The following is a 17,863-nucleotide window of genomic DNA, read 5'->3' on the forward strand; positions in this document are numbered from 1 at the left end:
TCAAACTCTCGATATCAAGGGATTAGTCAAAACGTATGATATTCGGTTTTCTCGATATCCTCCAGCCCTGTTTGACCATGACGGGATAGGATCCGACAGACATCAATTTTATTGCCTGTCCCATAAACCCTTCTCTCTCTACCTCTCACTATCGACCCTCCTTTACAAAACCCACTTTCCACATGTGGCGTCTCGCTCACGCTCGCTCACATTATCGTGCAATGTTTCAAAGACGGGCGCATGGACAGTCAGGCTTTGTGTCTCTCCCACTCCTCATCTCTTCATCACACACACACACACACACACACACACACATCCAAACGGGGTTTAACGAATGGGGTGGGTTTTCCTTTTGGTGTTTTTCCCCCCTTCTTCTAAAGTACCCGGAGCCCATATAAAAAAAAGAAAACAAGGAGAAAAGGCCTCAGCCGTCCCAGCCTTTGTCGCTCCCAGACAGTGAGCCCCGACCATTGTGCCGCTACAATGACTGACCACTGTGTTCTCCACGGAGGCGATGGATTGTGCACGCACTCTGCTCACGTTACATGCTTTTTGTGTTTCCACCCCCCTTTCTCTCTGCGTGTCCTTCTATCCTTCTATCCACCCCCGTTCGGTTGTTTTTTAGTTTTTTTTTTTTTTTTTTTTAGGATTAACAAAGCCACAGATAATGCGATTGGCCCGTTCCACCGTAAAGGAGTGCGAAGGTGTGACCTCCGCCGTAGAATCACTCCCTTGCTGCTGCGTTGGTCCGCGTCGGAACTGGGATTATGGCGGCGCGACGTCTTCATGGCGGCGGCGACGCAAAGCGGGCGAGGGAGTTGGACTTTGTCTCCCAGCTGACCTGCCAGGAGGCACGCGGCCACGTGAGGCTGGGACCCATCGCAGGCGGAGAGCTGGGCGTCGTCTGCAAACGTCAAGATGGGACGTCCGTCTCCAAACGGTTCTTTTTGTTGAAAGTAAACAATAAATAAATAAAAGTTCCGTTTCTTCATGAGTATTCTGGCACCGCCATGGTCAGCACAATTCTTTCATCTGAAAACCTTTCCACAGGATTAGGAAGAGAATTATAAAGTTAAATTACTGAAATACAGACGGGAATGTGCAAACATTGTACTTAAAATGTTTATAATGAATAGCTAACGATACCTTAAAATATATACATAGAGTATGAAATAAGATCAAATAAACACTTTTTTGAAACATGATTCTCAGATATATATATATATATACATACACACATATATATATATATATATATATATATATAGCCCATTGTTGTATTATTTTATAGGAATTGATACACATTACAATACAAACCTTATGTTCTGTATATTGTAAATCATAGATATTGAACTCTAGCTAGTGTTTGTGTGTGTGTGTGTGTGTGTGTGTGTGTGTGTGTGTGTGTGACAGAGGCTTGATGGAGTCCAGTCTATCCATGTAGTCCAGTCCATCTAGCAGAGACTCCCTCCCCCGCCTGTCTTCTCCCTCCAAACACACACACACACGTGCACGTGTTAAATTCATTATTTCTTTGCGATTATCCCGCAGCGGAATCACACACACACACACACACACACACGCTCTTGTCTCTTTCCAGCCGTTTCACACACACACCCAGGCAGCAGAGGGCGAACAGCTCTGGCCTGTGCTCTGTGTGAGCTGCTTCAGTCAGATTAAAATCAGCAGGGTTTCCCTTTCAGCCCAGCAGGGGCTCTCAGCGGGGGATCTGATTGGCTGAGTGGCTCTTTCAACTCTTCTTTCAAGTTAAGACACACACACACGCGTGCGCGCACACACAGTGAGGAAGCAGACACATGATCACAAACAGAAAAACAGAGAGGGGTGATTTTTACCGGTACCCTAATTATCTGGCAACACGTCCAGCCGACCTCAATTGAAATAAAACCAGCAAACAACCACCAGCAACATGCAGTGCGGTGGAAAACACCGGCACTTCAGTTGGTTTTTACGGAACATTCAACACGTTTGGACGTCGCCGACAGTGCCCTGCCAAATTACAGTCGGATGCGGTTAAGAGTCACGAGATCCTGCAGCGCGCTGGCTCGAAGGTAAACAAACTGCAAATCAATGAACAGCGACAACAAACACGGGGAGAGGGAAGGATTCCACTGAGGTGCTGGAAAATTACAGGAAGGAATCAGGAGGATTCATCCTGCGTGGATCGACCTGCTACAGACAGAGGCCCCAAACCGCAGGCCCGGGGGCCACATCCGGCCAGCCAGAGAATTTAATGTGGCCCACATGGTGATATAGTGAATATATTGATTATTCTGGCCCGAAAAATACATTGTTTTCAAATCACAACCTCTGAACCTCCATGTCGATTACGCACATTTTAGTATTTTAAGAGCTTATTGTGCATAATCTCCTGGTGCATTGCAAAGATATTTCACTGCATATATTTATGAATCTTGAATCTTAATTCATCCACACAATGTACTTAACGTTTTCAAAATATAAAACAGAATTAAATATTCACGAGAGAGCCATTTCTAGCAGGATTACGAGGCAATTCACTCGTGTTGGAGAAAAATACAAAACAAAGGAAAAACAAAAAAATAAGAAGTAAAAATAAACAGGCGGGTTTTCCCTTGACGTTCAACACGGCCCCTCTAGAAGAAGACAACCTGACCAGTGGCCCCCCAGGTCCCTTTGAGTTTGAGACCCCTGCTCTGAAGGAGCCGCCAACGATGAAGCTGGATACTTGATCAGCTTTGTCATATCTATTAAAAACAAATTTAAAACGATCTCATAGAGGCAGAGTGTGTGGGGATGTATTTATAATACCTCTGGGATCAGTCGTGCACAGATGTCTTTGTGGAGCCGTGCTGAGGGCTCCTGGGTTCCATCCCCCGCACGGCCCTCATCTACATGCTGCAGTGCATTGCACTGTTGCCTCACAGCAAGAAGGTCCTTGGTTCGATTCCCGCCTGGGGTGCTGTTGGCACTGTGCTCCGGGCGGGTTATCTCCCAAATAGGAGCCTTTCTGTGTGGAGTTTGCATGTTCTCCCCGTGCTCACATGGGGTTTCCTCCACCAAACGTCAGTAAGGACCCCCACCAAAAACATGCACACGTTTTTGGTGGGGGTCCCCGGGGCGTGTCGACGAATGCTACCCACTGCTCCTGGCTGCCCCCTTCCCCCCCCGGAGGAAGGACAAGCCAGGATGGGTTAAATACAGAGGCCTCATTTCACCGGCCACCATCCAAAGCATGCACGTGTGTGTGTGCATGTGTTGTAGTGTGGTGTGTTGCGTGATAATTAAAGATTCTTCTACGTCCAGATATCCGAAAGCGAAACGCGCCGTTCTGGGATAGTACCGTCAGCAAACACGACTCAAATGGAGTCCATACCATTAACGCTCCAACCACTCTCCGCTTCCTCCTCTCTCCCCGCGTGCGAGTGGCCTTGGCCCCCGAGGGAGAGAGAAGAGATCGGCCACAAAAGAGCCATCTTTACCAACTCCGGCTCCGGTCGCCAGGGAAACGGCGTGGTATCCCGACGGTGGGTCTCGCGCCCCCTCCCACCTACCCCCGAACCCTTTCTCTGGGTCCTCTGGCAGGGGCTTAGTCCTGCAGGCGGCTCGCGTCGGCGTCCGCCCGCTTTTTTTGTTGCACCGCATCGCGTCGATTTGCACGGATAAAAAGGTGCTTGTAAAGGACACGCACCGCGGAGAATGGGATTTCCAACTCCGGAAGAGGTGAGACGAGGAGGAGAGCCAGGGGTTATCTGCTCACAGTCGGTTCCGCGTGATCGTTTCCCGACGGCGGGATTTTGCCACTTCACCGAGCATTTTGACGTTAAAAAAAACAAAAAAAAACAAAAAAAACAACAACACATTTAACACAGTTATTCCCTTGGTGGCTACATCACTGACACTGGGGCCGTGTCAGTGATGTTACGGTCTCCTCGCAGGCGTCACAGAACCACACCACAGCTTTTGTATGCTAATGTTTAATGAGTCAATAAAGTAACATGGGAAAATAGATTTTAACACAATAATAAACAATCATAAAATATATCAACCACACAGCAGATATAGTCCAGCTTGTCATACATACAGACCCACATACAGCAAGAAACAGCGATAATAAGCAATCAAGGTAAACACAGTCTCGTATCTCTTTATGGCAAGTATTCAACATCTTCAACATCATGGTACACAGACGTCTGTGCGAGCACAAAAACGCACACACACACACACACACACCAATGCGTTCATTGAGAGTAGGAGCTGAAGTGTCAAATGTTAATTCTCGGTTTCTCACACACACACACACACACACACACACACACACACACACACACACACACACACACACACACACACCTGTCGTGACGCACAAGCTATTAGACCAAACATACAGGTAGACTAGATTTACACAGGAGAACAAAATCTAATCCTAACTCCGTGTGACACCAGTCGATAATTGTCCAGCCCCGTAATTGTTGCCCGTCACTTTTTTTTTTTTGTTTTGAAAGGAATAAAACGATAACTTGGTCACTGGGTCACAAAGCGGGAGAGGAAAAGGCAGATTTTTCCATTGCTATGTAAATCTATCATCAATTTGTAAAAATCTATGGATGTCATTTACCCTCTGGTAAGTGCCAAGGCTTGGTTTCAGCATCAACATATGTGATGGACTCGTACATCCCCAACTGTGTGTGTGTGTGTGTGTGTGTGTGATCTGGCTCTCTATGTGCATTTCCTCGTAAGACTACGGCACGTGACATACTTTCTGTTCTCAAACGAGTGGCACAACCTCAAGCGGGCTGCGGTCAGGTCCGTCGACTGTAAAATGTTTTCTCCAAAGTGCAGTTCATTTTTAGGAGACAATAGAGATACTCTCAACTCTAAAAACGAAGAAAGAAAAAAAAAATAATAATAAAAAAATCATATCAAGCAAATATTGCCCCGGTGAAGACTTCATGGTCGACAAAAAAAAAATGGGTTTTTTTTCCACCCCCCAAAAAGTTTTATGCTGTATATTATTCGAAGACTGCCTCCCATTTGCTGTGATTTTGAGGATCAAGTGTAAACTCTTGTGACTTTTTTTGTTTGTTTTTTTTTTCAGGTTTTTTTTTTTTTTTTTTTGTCTTTTTATTTTTTTTCTGAGCAACTACCGCAGCGGTTTACGAAGAGCAGCAATTATCACCTCCACTTTCACTCAGCAGCCACAGAGCATGGGGCGAACCGTAAATCATTTAGGGCTTCTGAAAATAAGTCGGATATGGATAACTCCTGCGAAGAGTTAGGATTTTTTCGGAGAAGAGCCTGAAACAAACCGAACAAGCGAGTGTACCGATCCCTGATGTGGGAGCGAGGCGGCGCGTCGCAGCGTAATCACGTGAAAACCCCCATTCTGCTCCAGTGAAAATAAAAAAATACATCTGATTTGAAATATAGAATTTCTTTTATCGAGGAACTTTTTGTGACCCTGGTCCCAAATGAAATCAATTCAATGTGCTATAAATGTTGTTGTCTTTTTTGTCAAACTCCAATGATAATACCTTCAGTTAGAACCGGGCTCCACGAAGGACAGCCGACGATGTGGAATAAAACGGTTAGAAGTGATTTTTATGCAGTTTGATTGAAAACCTCCGTGAGCCCTGAACATAGTTATTTCTTGTTTCTTTACAAAACTTTGCTTTTCAGCCCCCCCACACACACACGCACGCACGCACGCACGCACGCACGCACGCACGCACGCACGCACACACACACACACACACACACACACACACACACACACACACACACACACACACACACACACACACACACACACACACACACACACACACACAGGGCCTTTATGGGAAGTAGAAGTCGGCAAACTCCCATGCTTTGTTCTTGTAACGTGTTGAGGAGTGTGTTGGTTATTTATGCTCCATGTTCAATATTCTGTTGAAGGTATTTTGGTTTGAAGGCTTTCACAGGGACAGTATTCTGTATATTATATGGAAGTATATAGTATACTGTATAGATATATTATACTGCATATTATGTGAAAGTATATAGTATACTGTACAGATATATTATACTGTATAATATATGAAAGTATATAATATACTATATAAATATAGTATACTGTATATTATATGTAAGTATTTAGTACACTGTATAGACATATTATGCTGTATACTATAGAAGTATATAGTATACTATATAAATATAGTATACTGTATATTATATGTAAGCATATAGTACACTGTATAGACATATGCTGTATACTATAGAAGTATATAGTATACTTTATACATATAGTATACTGTATATTATATGGAAGTATATAGTATACTGTATAGACATACTGTATACTATATGGAAGAATATAGCATGCTATATACATATAGTATACTGTATACTATACGGAAGTATATAGTATACTACAGTATATACATATGTATACTGTATATTATATGGAAGTATATAGTATACTGTATAGACATATTATACTGTATACTATATGGAAGTATGTAGTATACTGCAAAGACATATACCGTATACTATATGGAAATACATAGTATACTATATACTATATGGAGGTCCAGTAACCAATGAAAAGTGTCGATTGACTCATTGAATGAATTCATTTGGGGAGCTCACGACCTCTGATCAAAACTAAACATTCCAAGTGTAACTCCTGAGCACCAGGTAGCAACAGCTGCTGTGGAGATGTTTCTCTAAATGTAAACTGCAAGTGGAGGGGGAGCCGTTGAGTGGCGAGGTGTTCCACCCCCCCCCCCAAAAAAACGGAGTACATTTGGCTCTCACTTTTACAAAAAACGTGAGCAGAGCAAAGTCAGGTGAAATGTTAGTGGAAGTGAATTCACTCACGTTTTGGGGCATTCGCCAATCTTTAAGCATCTGCTGTTTTTTTTTTTGTTCATTTCACCTACTCAAGTTCATGTGTTCAATAGTGAAAATCAAAACCGTAATCCTAAAATTCCTTTTTTAGTATTAGAAAAACAAATCTATTTATTTATTTTTCATTGCAGTAATTTCATTGTGGTCGGAAGTTCATTATTTATAGGCACAATTTTATTTTAATTCAGTTATAATATCACAGCACAAGTGTGTTTTTAAAGTCTTTGTTGGTTCTTACAAAATAAAATAGTTGTAGGAAACAATCCATTTATCTCTCGATTTTAGTGCATTCTGCGTCGTCTCCATTTCCCAAAAACACTGCGAGCTCCTACGACCCAGTCGCACACAAATCCGAAAAGTGCTCTTGGAATGTCTTATCGGGAGGTTCGAAAGAAATGCTGGCTTTGTTGTTTTGGCGAAAACCCGGGGAAACATTTTTCGTAAAATGGTAAAATCTCCGACCCAAGCGCTGACGACAAACTCACCGGTTGTACCACGTGGTTCGTGAAGGGCGCCACAAGCTGTCACTTGCCAAATCGACCAAATTAAATCTATGTTTTTGCAAATGAGGATGGACTGTCCTCCATTAATACCATCTATTAAAGAGGAGAAATGAAGAATACTGATGAACTGTACGGGGTCTGCTCTCAGACATCCATTATCTGTCAACCTGTACTTCAAAAACATCACTGAATAAAAAAAAATAAAATAAAAAAAAAAAGACATTAAATAAAAGTTTGTGCAGGTCTCCCCGTCTTTATATCAAAGTGGCACCGCCAACCGAACCTCCCCGCTGAGCGTCCAGCTTCCCGTCCCGTCGTAGCGTACTGAAACTGAGAATTAATTTTTCGGCTTTTTTTTTTTTTTTTTGCGCCATCCGTGCGAGTAAAAACCGAGTTTAAAAACGTGCCGTGGACCTCGAAAGAAAGAACGGGCTTCTCAAAGGTGTTTTTTGTTTTTTTTTTGTTGCCGTTGACATTTTGCGTCCGTTTCTTGGTTAAGTCCAAAGTGGGCTCTTCCAGAACGTATCATACATCACCGCTAGGACCCCCCCTGAGGAAGAACCATTCGATCTTTGCACCCGTCTCCCCCGCTTCAAACCGTGGGCTCTCTGGCACAAAACTGCAGTAAAAAATATCTATTCGGGGGGGGGGGGGGGGCACACAAATACAATCACGCCACTGCAGGTTTTCAATCCCAACAACCGTGTACTGCTACCAATGGAATCGTACGTACCAGAAATGCTTCTGCGGAAAAAAAATTAAAAAAAAATTAAAAAAAAAAAAAAATCTCTGGCTGGACTTGCGTATTTTTGATAAAGTTCACATCAAGCTCTGGGGTCGGTGTCTCCTACGTGTTGTAGCCCTCATCGTCACTAGGTTCTGATTTGATGTCCTCTGGATTCAGTAAAGGGAACTGCTGCACCGCAGTCCTGGTACAGACGTACCACTCCTTGATGTTTGACACCTGAGGTAGCGGCGGGTTGACCGACCGCTGGCTCCGCCGCTGGGTCCTAGTGCCCTGCTGCTGGGCGAGGCGGCTCTTCACCAGGCCGGACAGCGAGAGGTCGAGGGGCATCGCCAGCGGCGACGAGCTCCGCAGCAGCTTCTGCTCCATGTCCTGCGCCGAGCCGCCGTCCAGGCGGCACTCGGACATGGGGGGGAAGTACACATTTTTGTCGGGCAGGGAGGGAGAGAGACGGTTCATTTTGAGATTGAGCGGCTCAAACAGGTTTTGGTGAGGTTGCTGACGTTGATGTGGGTGCATGGCGGGGTCGTAGGGGTCGCCGGGCTCGGAGGTAGGCGAGGTCTTCACGTGGACCTTCATGTGTTTCCGCAGGGAGCTCGGGTGGGTGTAAGACTTGGTGCAGCCCAGGGCCTTGCAGTCGTACGGCTTGGACGCCGTGTGCACCTGCGAGTGCTTCTTGCGGTCGCTGCTGTTGGCGAAGCGGCGCTCGCAGAACTCGCACTGGAACGGCTTCTCACCTGGAAGGACAACATGGCAGTCAGGGTTACCTCCATCCAGACCGTCTTGTGACCGTCTTGCTTTTCAGTAGCTACGCTTGAATCTACAGTTTGTTGTTGTTGCCCCTTTACAACTGAGTATCTACATATAAGCGGCAACATAGCATGCCTGGAAGAAATATAACATAACGATTACAATTGAAATCAAAATGTAATTGTATATGATACAATCCCGATTAAAAACCTCGCAGCTCCCTGTCGTCCTACCTTTCTGGTCCGTCAAAAAAATCAGATCTGCCTCTCTAAAGACTAAAAAAAAAATCTGGTTCTACACCGACCAACTAGACTCCAGCTGCTGCCTGATTCTCACACCGCCACGAGGCGAAAATTCCCACGGATATACCAAACACCTCAGCCGGCCGCTTTCGGGAAATTCGGTCTCGGCGCGGCGGCTCAACTGGAACGGCGTTGACGGAGACGATCAACACGGCTGTGCGGCGGCATTCCTTCCATCTTTGCCGCCGCCGCACCAGGGAGACAAAAAAAGGATGAAAAAATGCAGCTGACCCGACTGGTTCTGAACTCAAAGCGGCGGCATCCGGCCCATCATCGCCGCGGGCGAATCGGAGCTACAACCTGCAGGTGTGTTCTCCGTCACCGTTGCGAAAAGGTTATTATGGGATCTCACATCTCAAGCTCATCGTTAAAGGGACTTCAAGACTCTCGGAAGGAGCCAAAATAGGGCTCCGCCTTTGTCATAATAGTGTCGAAAGGAGCGAGTATCAACAAAGCGCTTGACCGCTATCAGCAGTGGCCTGACATTTGTTGTAAACAGTTATTACAATATGCCTTGGCTTTTTCATATCAAGGAGCCTAATTTGATTCACATTAGGACACAGGGAATTTTATCGTTGGATATGGTTGAGACCAAACCGTCACACCTGTCTAAACCAGAGTGACAGCGATAACAGTGGAACTATGATCAAAACAGTGATTATTCTACATTCTCTAATGGCGCTAAATGAAATAACGGTGAAGGTGAGCTAATAACCATTTTGCTGGGATCCCACATTGGCAACCACGGTTATAAACCATTTGTGGAGCTTTGATAATGACCCTTAGGTTTAGAGCGGGGTTATATCTCAACACGATATCGAGAGTGGAGACACGGAACCAGATATCTTTGGGCATTGCGGCCGCCGCGATATCCGATGTGGTTAAATGTCGCCTGGCACCGCACCACATGATGCCGTTTACCGACACTCGCGTCGGTTCTAATCCACGCCCGTGCCCGGTCGACCGCGGCCTCCCGACACCCCCTCGGATCCCTGGGACTTTACACCAAAGACGACAACGACGACCCTCCTCCTCCTCCTCCTCCTCTTTTGGTACTACAACGCAGGAGGGAACGCAGGAGGGAACGCACGGCTCCACCAGTCGTCGTCGTCGTCGTCGTCATCCTCCACATTCCTGGCTCCAGTCACCTTACATGACTCCGGAGCTGCAGCAGTCACTTCCTCCAGAGAGAGAGAGAGAGGGGGAGAGGGGGAGAGAGAGAGAGGGGGGGGGGGGGGGGGCAGGAAGGGATGGACCGAGCTGAGCCCACGTAAATAAACACGGGAGGCGGAGGGGGTTGGGGGGGGGGGGGGGGGATTCCTAAAGCCAGGCACTTTTGAAGATCGCCCCCATTCATCCAACAACACACCGGGCTCGACATTCACACACACACACATGTATATATATATATATATATATATATATAGTAAAGGGCCCGTGATCACAACACCCCCACCCTACCCGTGTGTGTCCGCGTGTGGATCTTCAGGTTCTCGGAGCGCGCGAACATCTTGCCGCAGCCGGGGAAGGCGCAGGCGAACGGCCTCTCGCCCGTGTGCACCCTGATGTGGTTGATCAGCTTGTACTTGGCTTTGAACGCCTTGCCGCCGCGCGCGCACTCGTGCCACATGCAGACGTGGCTGCTCAGCGACATCTCCAGCCCCTCCGTCCCGGCGCCGGTCCCCGTCCCGGTGCCGGTGCCGGTGCCGGTGCCCGCGCCCGTCCCGGCGACGACGACGTGCTCGGCGGTGACGTGCTCCACCAGCTCGCGCATGGAGCCGAAAGTTTGCTCGCAGACGGCGGACGCCGCGAGCTTCTGCCTCGACGGGGCTCGCGTCGCCTCCGTCCATCGGCACACGAGCTCGGTCTTGATGGCGAGCGGGCCGCCTTTGGGGAAGTCCGGCGGGCCGTCCGCTCCTCCTCCGGCGATAATGGTGGCGGCGGTGTTGGAGGCCCCGGAGTTGTTGTTCCCGAGCGGAGAGACGAGGCCATTGTGCCTGGTCGCAACGGCCGCCCGCTTCATGCTAGAACCGCGGCCGGGCTTTTACTTTACCCCGCTCCCCGTCGCCCACCACCGAAAAAGGGCCTCGCTTCCCCACCGCCGTGAAACGCGTGGAAACCCCGTCCCGGGTCGTCTTCCTGGGGGGTTTTAGTCGAAGGGGAGAGCCTTGTTTCCTTCCCCCCCGCTGCTCCGTGCTAGACCCTGAGAGCCAGACCCTCCATGCTGGTTAGACACTGGCGATGCGAGACTCGCGAACAATTCGTTCGTGGCGAACGAATCTTTGTGGATGACTCGGCAGCCGGGAGTCGCTCCCGCAAAAGCGTCAAAAATGGCCGGTCGAAGGCCGAACTGCTGCCAGACACGGACATGAACGGAGTTTCGAATCTCTCACACGGAGAGCAACCGTCCAAAAAAAAAAAAAAAGCCCCTTGAGATTTTTGACAACGGTTTGCCTCCCTCCGCTCAAATCAATCATTCCGATCGAATCCAATGTTTCTTCCTTTTGTTTGCGAGAACTCGTGTCCAGCGGAGCCGGAGCGACTCCTCCGACTCCCGGTCGTCGTTCTCGGGGCTCCGTCGCTCGCCGCCCGTTTACGCCAACTCAATCGAGGGAACGAGTCGGGAGATTTAAACGGCTCTTTTTTTCTTTAATTTTTTTATTTTTATTTTATTTATTTATTTATTTTTACCGTGACTCGTCGGGAACCGAGTCTCAAAAACGGCGTCGAACCGTTCATCGCTAGACACTCTGAATGGAGGGGAATTGAGTCAAAGGAAGCACAGCGGGCCATGTCCCATTACTCCGAGGAACCGTCCTCCCCCGACCCTCCCCGCCTAGCCGGCTCAAGTCACTTCAATTCAATTCAATTAAAATTCGATTACATTTGAATTAAATTAAATTAAATGCAATTGAATTTAAATGCAATCAAATTAAAATCAAATAAAATCCAAATGGCTTTTATTGGCATGGGAAACAGGCATTTACATTGTCAAAGCAAGTGTGAAATATATATATATATATATATAATATATTATAACAACAATGCAACTTTTTTTATTTTAAATTCATATATTTAAAGACATTTGTTCTATATGCATGTACAGTAAGTCCGCCTATGTACAGAAATCAGCACGGTGCAATGGTCGCTGCAGGAACAGGCAGGCGATTGACAGTCTTCAGGGTGGTTGTATTCCACCGGACGCCCTTCTCCGGCCACAACAGTTCACAAATCTTGCCGCTGTGTTTGCCAATCGCTGTCTTTCGCCCGGCAGACGTGGAGTTTTTTTGTGATTGGCCATGTTTTGAAATGCTTTTTTGGTGTTTGTAATCTGTGGATAGTATATGTCTCGGATGTCTTGGTACGGTTGGCACGTGGTTACAAAGTGCAGCTGGGTTTCCACCTCCTGCTGTGTGCAGTGGGTGCACAGGCTTTCTTCTCTGAGGCTTCATGTCTGCCTGTAGCGGACTGAATTAATTTGCAGAATTCTGCAGGCAGAGTCTGAATTTGGTGTTTGTCCCTTTTTGTAAAATATGATATAATAATATTGTAAAATTTTAAGACATTGAATTGCGATGTCTGACTTGATATTCCATTCGAAGGAGTAAAAATCCTTCCTTTCCTCGTCTCTCGGGTCGTTCACCGCTTTGTGGACGTTGCCCGCGATGCTGATGTTTAGGCCGAGGTATGCATCGTTTTTTTGTATGTTCTCCAGCTTATGGTATCTAGAAAGTTTGTGGTTTTGGAGGCTGGGCCTTTTTTTTTTGGAATATCATAATTTTCGTCTCAGTCTGATTCAACATCAAGGCCCGGGTCCGGGAGAATTGGTGCAGAAGATCAAGCCGCTGTTGTAGCCCTTCTCTGTTTGGAGATGATGCACCGCCGACTGTTTGAATGCCCTCGCCAGTTCATTGATGTATATGTTAAAGAGAGATCGGACTAAAGCTGCATTCCTGTCTGACCACCCCCCCCCCGATTTTCGGGAAAGAAGTCTGTGCTTTTTGCCAATCTTGACAGCGCACTTGTTGTTTGCGTACATTGAGTTAATATTTTTGGGGTTTTTTCCCCCCAACACCACTTTTTTTAACAGTTCATACAGCAGACCCTCACGCCAAATTTAATCGAAGGCTGTTTTTTAAAGTCAACTAAGCAGGAGAGTAATTAGATTTTGTTTATTTGATTGTAGAATTAGGGTGCTGAGCGTGAAGATATGTTCTGTTGTACGATCATTTGGCAAAAAGACAATTCACGATTTGCTCAGTAAAAGGAGTTTCAGGCGTCTGTGGTTGATGTTCATACAGAGGATTTTCCCGAGGTTGCTGTCGACACAGATCCCACGGTAGTTATCGGGGCTCGCATTTGTCTCCACTTTTTTGGTGGAGCGGCCTTATCTGTCCTCGGTTCCAAATATTGGGGAAGATCCCGGAGCTCAGGACGAGGTTAAAGAGTTTCAGTATAGCTTATTGGAATTTGAGGTCTGTGAATTTTATAATTGAATTTAGGATGCAGCCAACAACACAGGCCTTCTTGGTTTGCGAGTGATTTTATTTTGTCCTGCAGTTCTTTTAGTGTAATTGGAGAGTCTAATGGGTTCTGACAGTCTGTTATGGTTGACTCTAAATGTTGTAGTTTATCTTGTATGTGTTTTCTTCTGTTTATTCTTTGCCACTGGACAAAAACGATAAGAGAACCTCTATTTTGGATGGGTAGGTCCTCATGTTTTTGTTGGTTTAGAATGTTCAAACTTTCCCAGCGGTTTCCAAGTGGTTTTGTTTTTAGGGACTCCTCAATAGCATGTCCCTGGTTTCTAAGGTGGTTTTTTTTTTTACTTACCGTATTTTTTTTCTACTGTTTTAATGGTTCGCCATAGTGAAGACGTATGTTCTGGTTGTCTGAGTCTCTGATGCTTTTGGTTTGATAGGTTCCTCACTTGCTTTCTGATTGTCATTGCTGTTATTTTGGCATTTCTATTTGAGGCCTTTAGGTTTGATAAAGAAGCTGAAGGGTCAAATATATACGGAAGGTTTTCTACTGCCCTGTTTACATGTTCACTGTTGCACTGAAAGGTCTCCCCCCCCCCCCAGAAACTGGTCTAACTGGTCTAAGAGTGATTAGTCTTGTTTTTGCATAAAAGCTTTTTGGTAGGTTACCTCACTACCTTCCTTTTTTTTTTTAACAGTATGTCATCTGGTTGGCTTTTATACTTCATGGTTGCATGTTGATCTGTTCAGATGAACTGTGGTTTTGCTGTGGTCTGACAGGGGTGTTAATGGGCTGACAGTGAAGGCTCTGAGAGACACCCGGCTGCCGTCGGTGATGAAGATTAAAACGGGACAAGCTAAGCTCGTCTTTATTTGGTCACACACACACACCACGACACATGCATTACGTGCAGCTACAGCGTCTGATACACAATGCAAATGGAGACCGTGAAATGTGTTTTGCGCTTTTTCCCCCCATCGAAGCTTGTCCTCCTTTCAGGGGGGCAGGCCAGGAACAGTGTTGAGCTTACAGTGCTCGGGGATCAACTTCAGTGTCCATCGTTGGTCAGACGATGTTCTTGTGCATGTAAATTATATATGGAGGAAACCCCATATGAGCAAACTCTACACAGAAATGCCCCTCATCGAGGGATATCCCACTGGAGCGCCGTATCAACAGCGCCCCAGGCGGGAATTGATCCATATCGGAGGGGGTGTTTCCACCTCCTGGGAGTTGTTTGTCTCCCTGTGTGCTGAGTGTGTCAGGTTCTTGTCCTGTCCTGGCATTGAGATCCCCACAGACTACAATTAATTTCTAACCAGATGTAAAAAGCTCCTGTTTTGATTAGCTTAATAGAGTGAGTTGGTTCCAATTTGTACCATATTAACATTCCTCCTAAGTCTCTTCCCCCCTCCCCTTTTGATCCCTCTTAGCTCAGTGGGTGGTACTACCGGCTCATTGTAGTTTGCAGGGCGGATAGTGGGACCATCTCTTCTGTACCAGGTCTCCTGTAGGACAATGATGTCTGTGTTTCCAATTGATTTGGTGAAATCTGGGTTTCTGCTCTTAATACCAAAGGCAGTCCACCTCGGACCTTGTATAATCCAGGATGAAATGGTGAAGATTTGTATTTCATGGTTTACGGTATTATTATTCCGGTGGTTTTAGGTTTTAGGCCTGGACCATGATTGCATAGAGCTTGCTGAGCATCTGGTGTATGCTCAGGTCACAGGTGGGGCTCCGCCAGGAGTAGGGTCAGGGTTAAAATTAGCATCAAAATCAAAATGAACCCAGCTATTATGTAATTGGCGCAAATTGTTTTTATAAAATGAAATGTGTTAAACCGTTTTTTATTATTAATTGTATTTATTAAACAATTTCTTATAATAAATGTGCACAGAGTGGTATAACGTATATATACTTTATAATTAAAAATGAAAACTTGTTTTAACTGTATAAGTAAAGAGGTCCTGAAGGGTGGACCTGTTGAGTCAGGCCTTATCCTGGACGTTGGCAGGCCCATACCAGACACGCACTTTTATTAACTTTTTATTGGTGTCTTTCCCATTATTGACTAACTGCTATGTGTTCTTTGCTGATGTTCTGAAGTCTAAACTTGGGTAACACTTTCAATTACAGTCATTTTGTGTATGTTTAAATTGCTGGGGTCAATTTGAGCCCAAACACAAATATGTCTGTTTATTTTAACATAATAGCTGGGTTAATTTAAAACAGAGGATGCAATAAAAGTGCTAAGGGTCACTGTCTTTCATCGGTAACTCACAGGGTATTCCAGTGCCTGCTCACGTTGTTCAAAAAAAAGTTTCATAAATAAAATTGATTGAAATATAACGTAACATTTTTTTTAAAATATAATTATTGGCGAGTTTTTAAAGACTGATTGAATCAGCTTCATTTTGGCACATTTTCGAGAGTCAATTGACCTTTAAAACCTATTCCTAAAGAGTAAACTCACGAGCGCGAAGAAGACGGACTTCACGCCGCCGAGGCTACGTCATTTACGGTCTTCCCTTAACCAGCGCTGTTGTCAACGTGCGAGGAGGGCGGTCCGTGTGGGGTGTGATCGCGGAGAAAGTGGCCAATCATGGGAGACCCGCGGGCGCAACTCAACACCCAGCACCCGGGTCCGGTGTCGTTCCCAAGGTGCCCGGCTTCATCCGTGCAGAAACAAGCTTTTGATCCTTGGTTCCGAGTTCCCTCTCCGGTCGTTGTGCGCACAGACTACGTTTTTAGACTCCTGGTTATGGATGTGCGGTGAAAAAATGATGTTAAAGTCGATATGATCCTCTTTGTCCTTGCAAAATCTCCAGGTTTGAGCCACTTTAAAAAAGTGATCCTTTCACTTTAAACAACAAAAGTTTCAACAAAAAGTTTCTTTAGTCTCTCTCTCACTCTCTCTCTCTTGTTCTCTCTCTCTCTCTCTCTCTCTCTCTCTCTCTCTCTCACTCATGGTCAAGTAGCATCTTCAAGTCCTCCGTTTTACTTTTGTCTGTCTAAATGATCCTTTTCTGGTGTTCTTTTAATGGGACATAGAGCCTCTGGTAATGAAATAGAAGTGCGTTTCACATTAACCCCACACCCCCGACACACACAAATAGACCCATTGAATGCGGGCGTGGCAAAGGGGTGCACCACACAGAGTATTATTACAAGGGACTCCACAGGATATTAAAAAAAGGATGAAAGGTCAAGGTCAGGGCTTTAAAGTCAGACCACCTCTCAACCCGGAGCAAATCATTTTGGAATCGTTTTTGCCCAATTCTTCTCAAAAGCCCCAGAGAGGAGCATGTTCTGGAGCGATCCAGGAGCAAAATTCCAGCAGTCAGAGCGGGAACCCGGGCGCCTTAATGGACTTAGTATGCAGATCCAAATGGGCCCGCTGGTGCAGTCCACTGCAGCCCTCCCACCAGGAGAGTCCCCCTGGGGTTAGATTGGAGACCCCTGGCTGCTGCATCTGCTGGGGACCGTGGCACGGGACCAGCCTCCAGCATCATCCTGATGGGGACGCACCGACCCACGGACACATTCTCTTCCCCGGGCTCCATGACCAGCAGCTGGGTAGGAGGCTTCCTGGGTTCTCCAGTCGGTGTAGGGGGAGGTGTGGGACCAGTGGCAACATGTGTCCGGGGCCCAAGGCGAACCCCTATACGGCCAGTAGGGACTGTCTGTGGCCCCTGAGCCGTACATGGGAATGACCCTCCACCACTACCACCACTACCACTATCCGGTGGGGAAAATGGAGTGCTCCACCAACTTGAGCGGAAGTGGGTGTGCAAGTGGAGCGAGCCGTAGCCATACAGGAAGACCTACACCATCATGCACGGACTGGTGACGCACGTCTCTGTGGAGCACATCAGGGGTCTCGGGCAGTATTGCCTGCTACTGGGAAGGCTGCACGCATGCGCACGCTGCCGCAAACCGTTCAAAGGCAAAGCCAAGTTTGTGCAAAACCCAAGTATGTTCAACACCTTCGCGTGCAAACCGGAGAGAAGCCGTTTATGCGTCCGTTCCCACGCTGCTGCAAGTTTTTTGCGTGCTCCGAGACCCTGCAGCTACACAAACGCACACACACACACACACACACACACACACTCAATTTTGTTTGAACTGAGAATATCTCGCAAAATGCTTTTCTAAGCATCTTGTATTTTTTCTCCTCAGGGGAG

General features: G+C 46.4%; 1 protein-coding gene across 1 annotated transcript; it reads right to left on the reverse strand.

Annotated features, from left to right (window-relative positions):
• Positions 1–8,244: 8,244 nt before the first annotated feature.
• LOC307242042 (uncharacterized protein) lies at positions 8,245–11,217 on the reverse strand (the record flags this gene model as incomplete). Its single annotated transcript, XM_080016378.1, has 2 exons — positions 8,245–8,879; positions 10,656–11,217. The coding sequence occupies 2 exons, from the start codon at positions 11,215–11,217 to the stop codon at positions 8,245–8,247; spliced, it is 1,197 nt and encodes a 398-aa protein (XP_079872504.1).
• Positions 11,218–17,863: the final 6,646 nt, after the last annotated feature.

Source organism: Zeus faber (genome assembly GCF_960531495.2).
Source record: "Zeus faber genome assembly, chromosome: 16".
Taxonomy (NCBI): domain Eukaryota; kingdom Metazoa; phylum Chordata; class Actinopteri; order Zeiformes; family Zeidae; genus Zeus; species Zeus faber.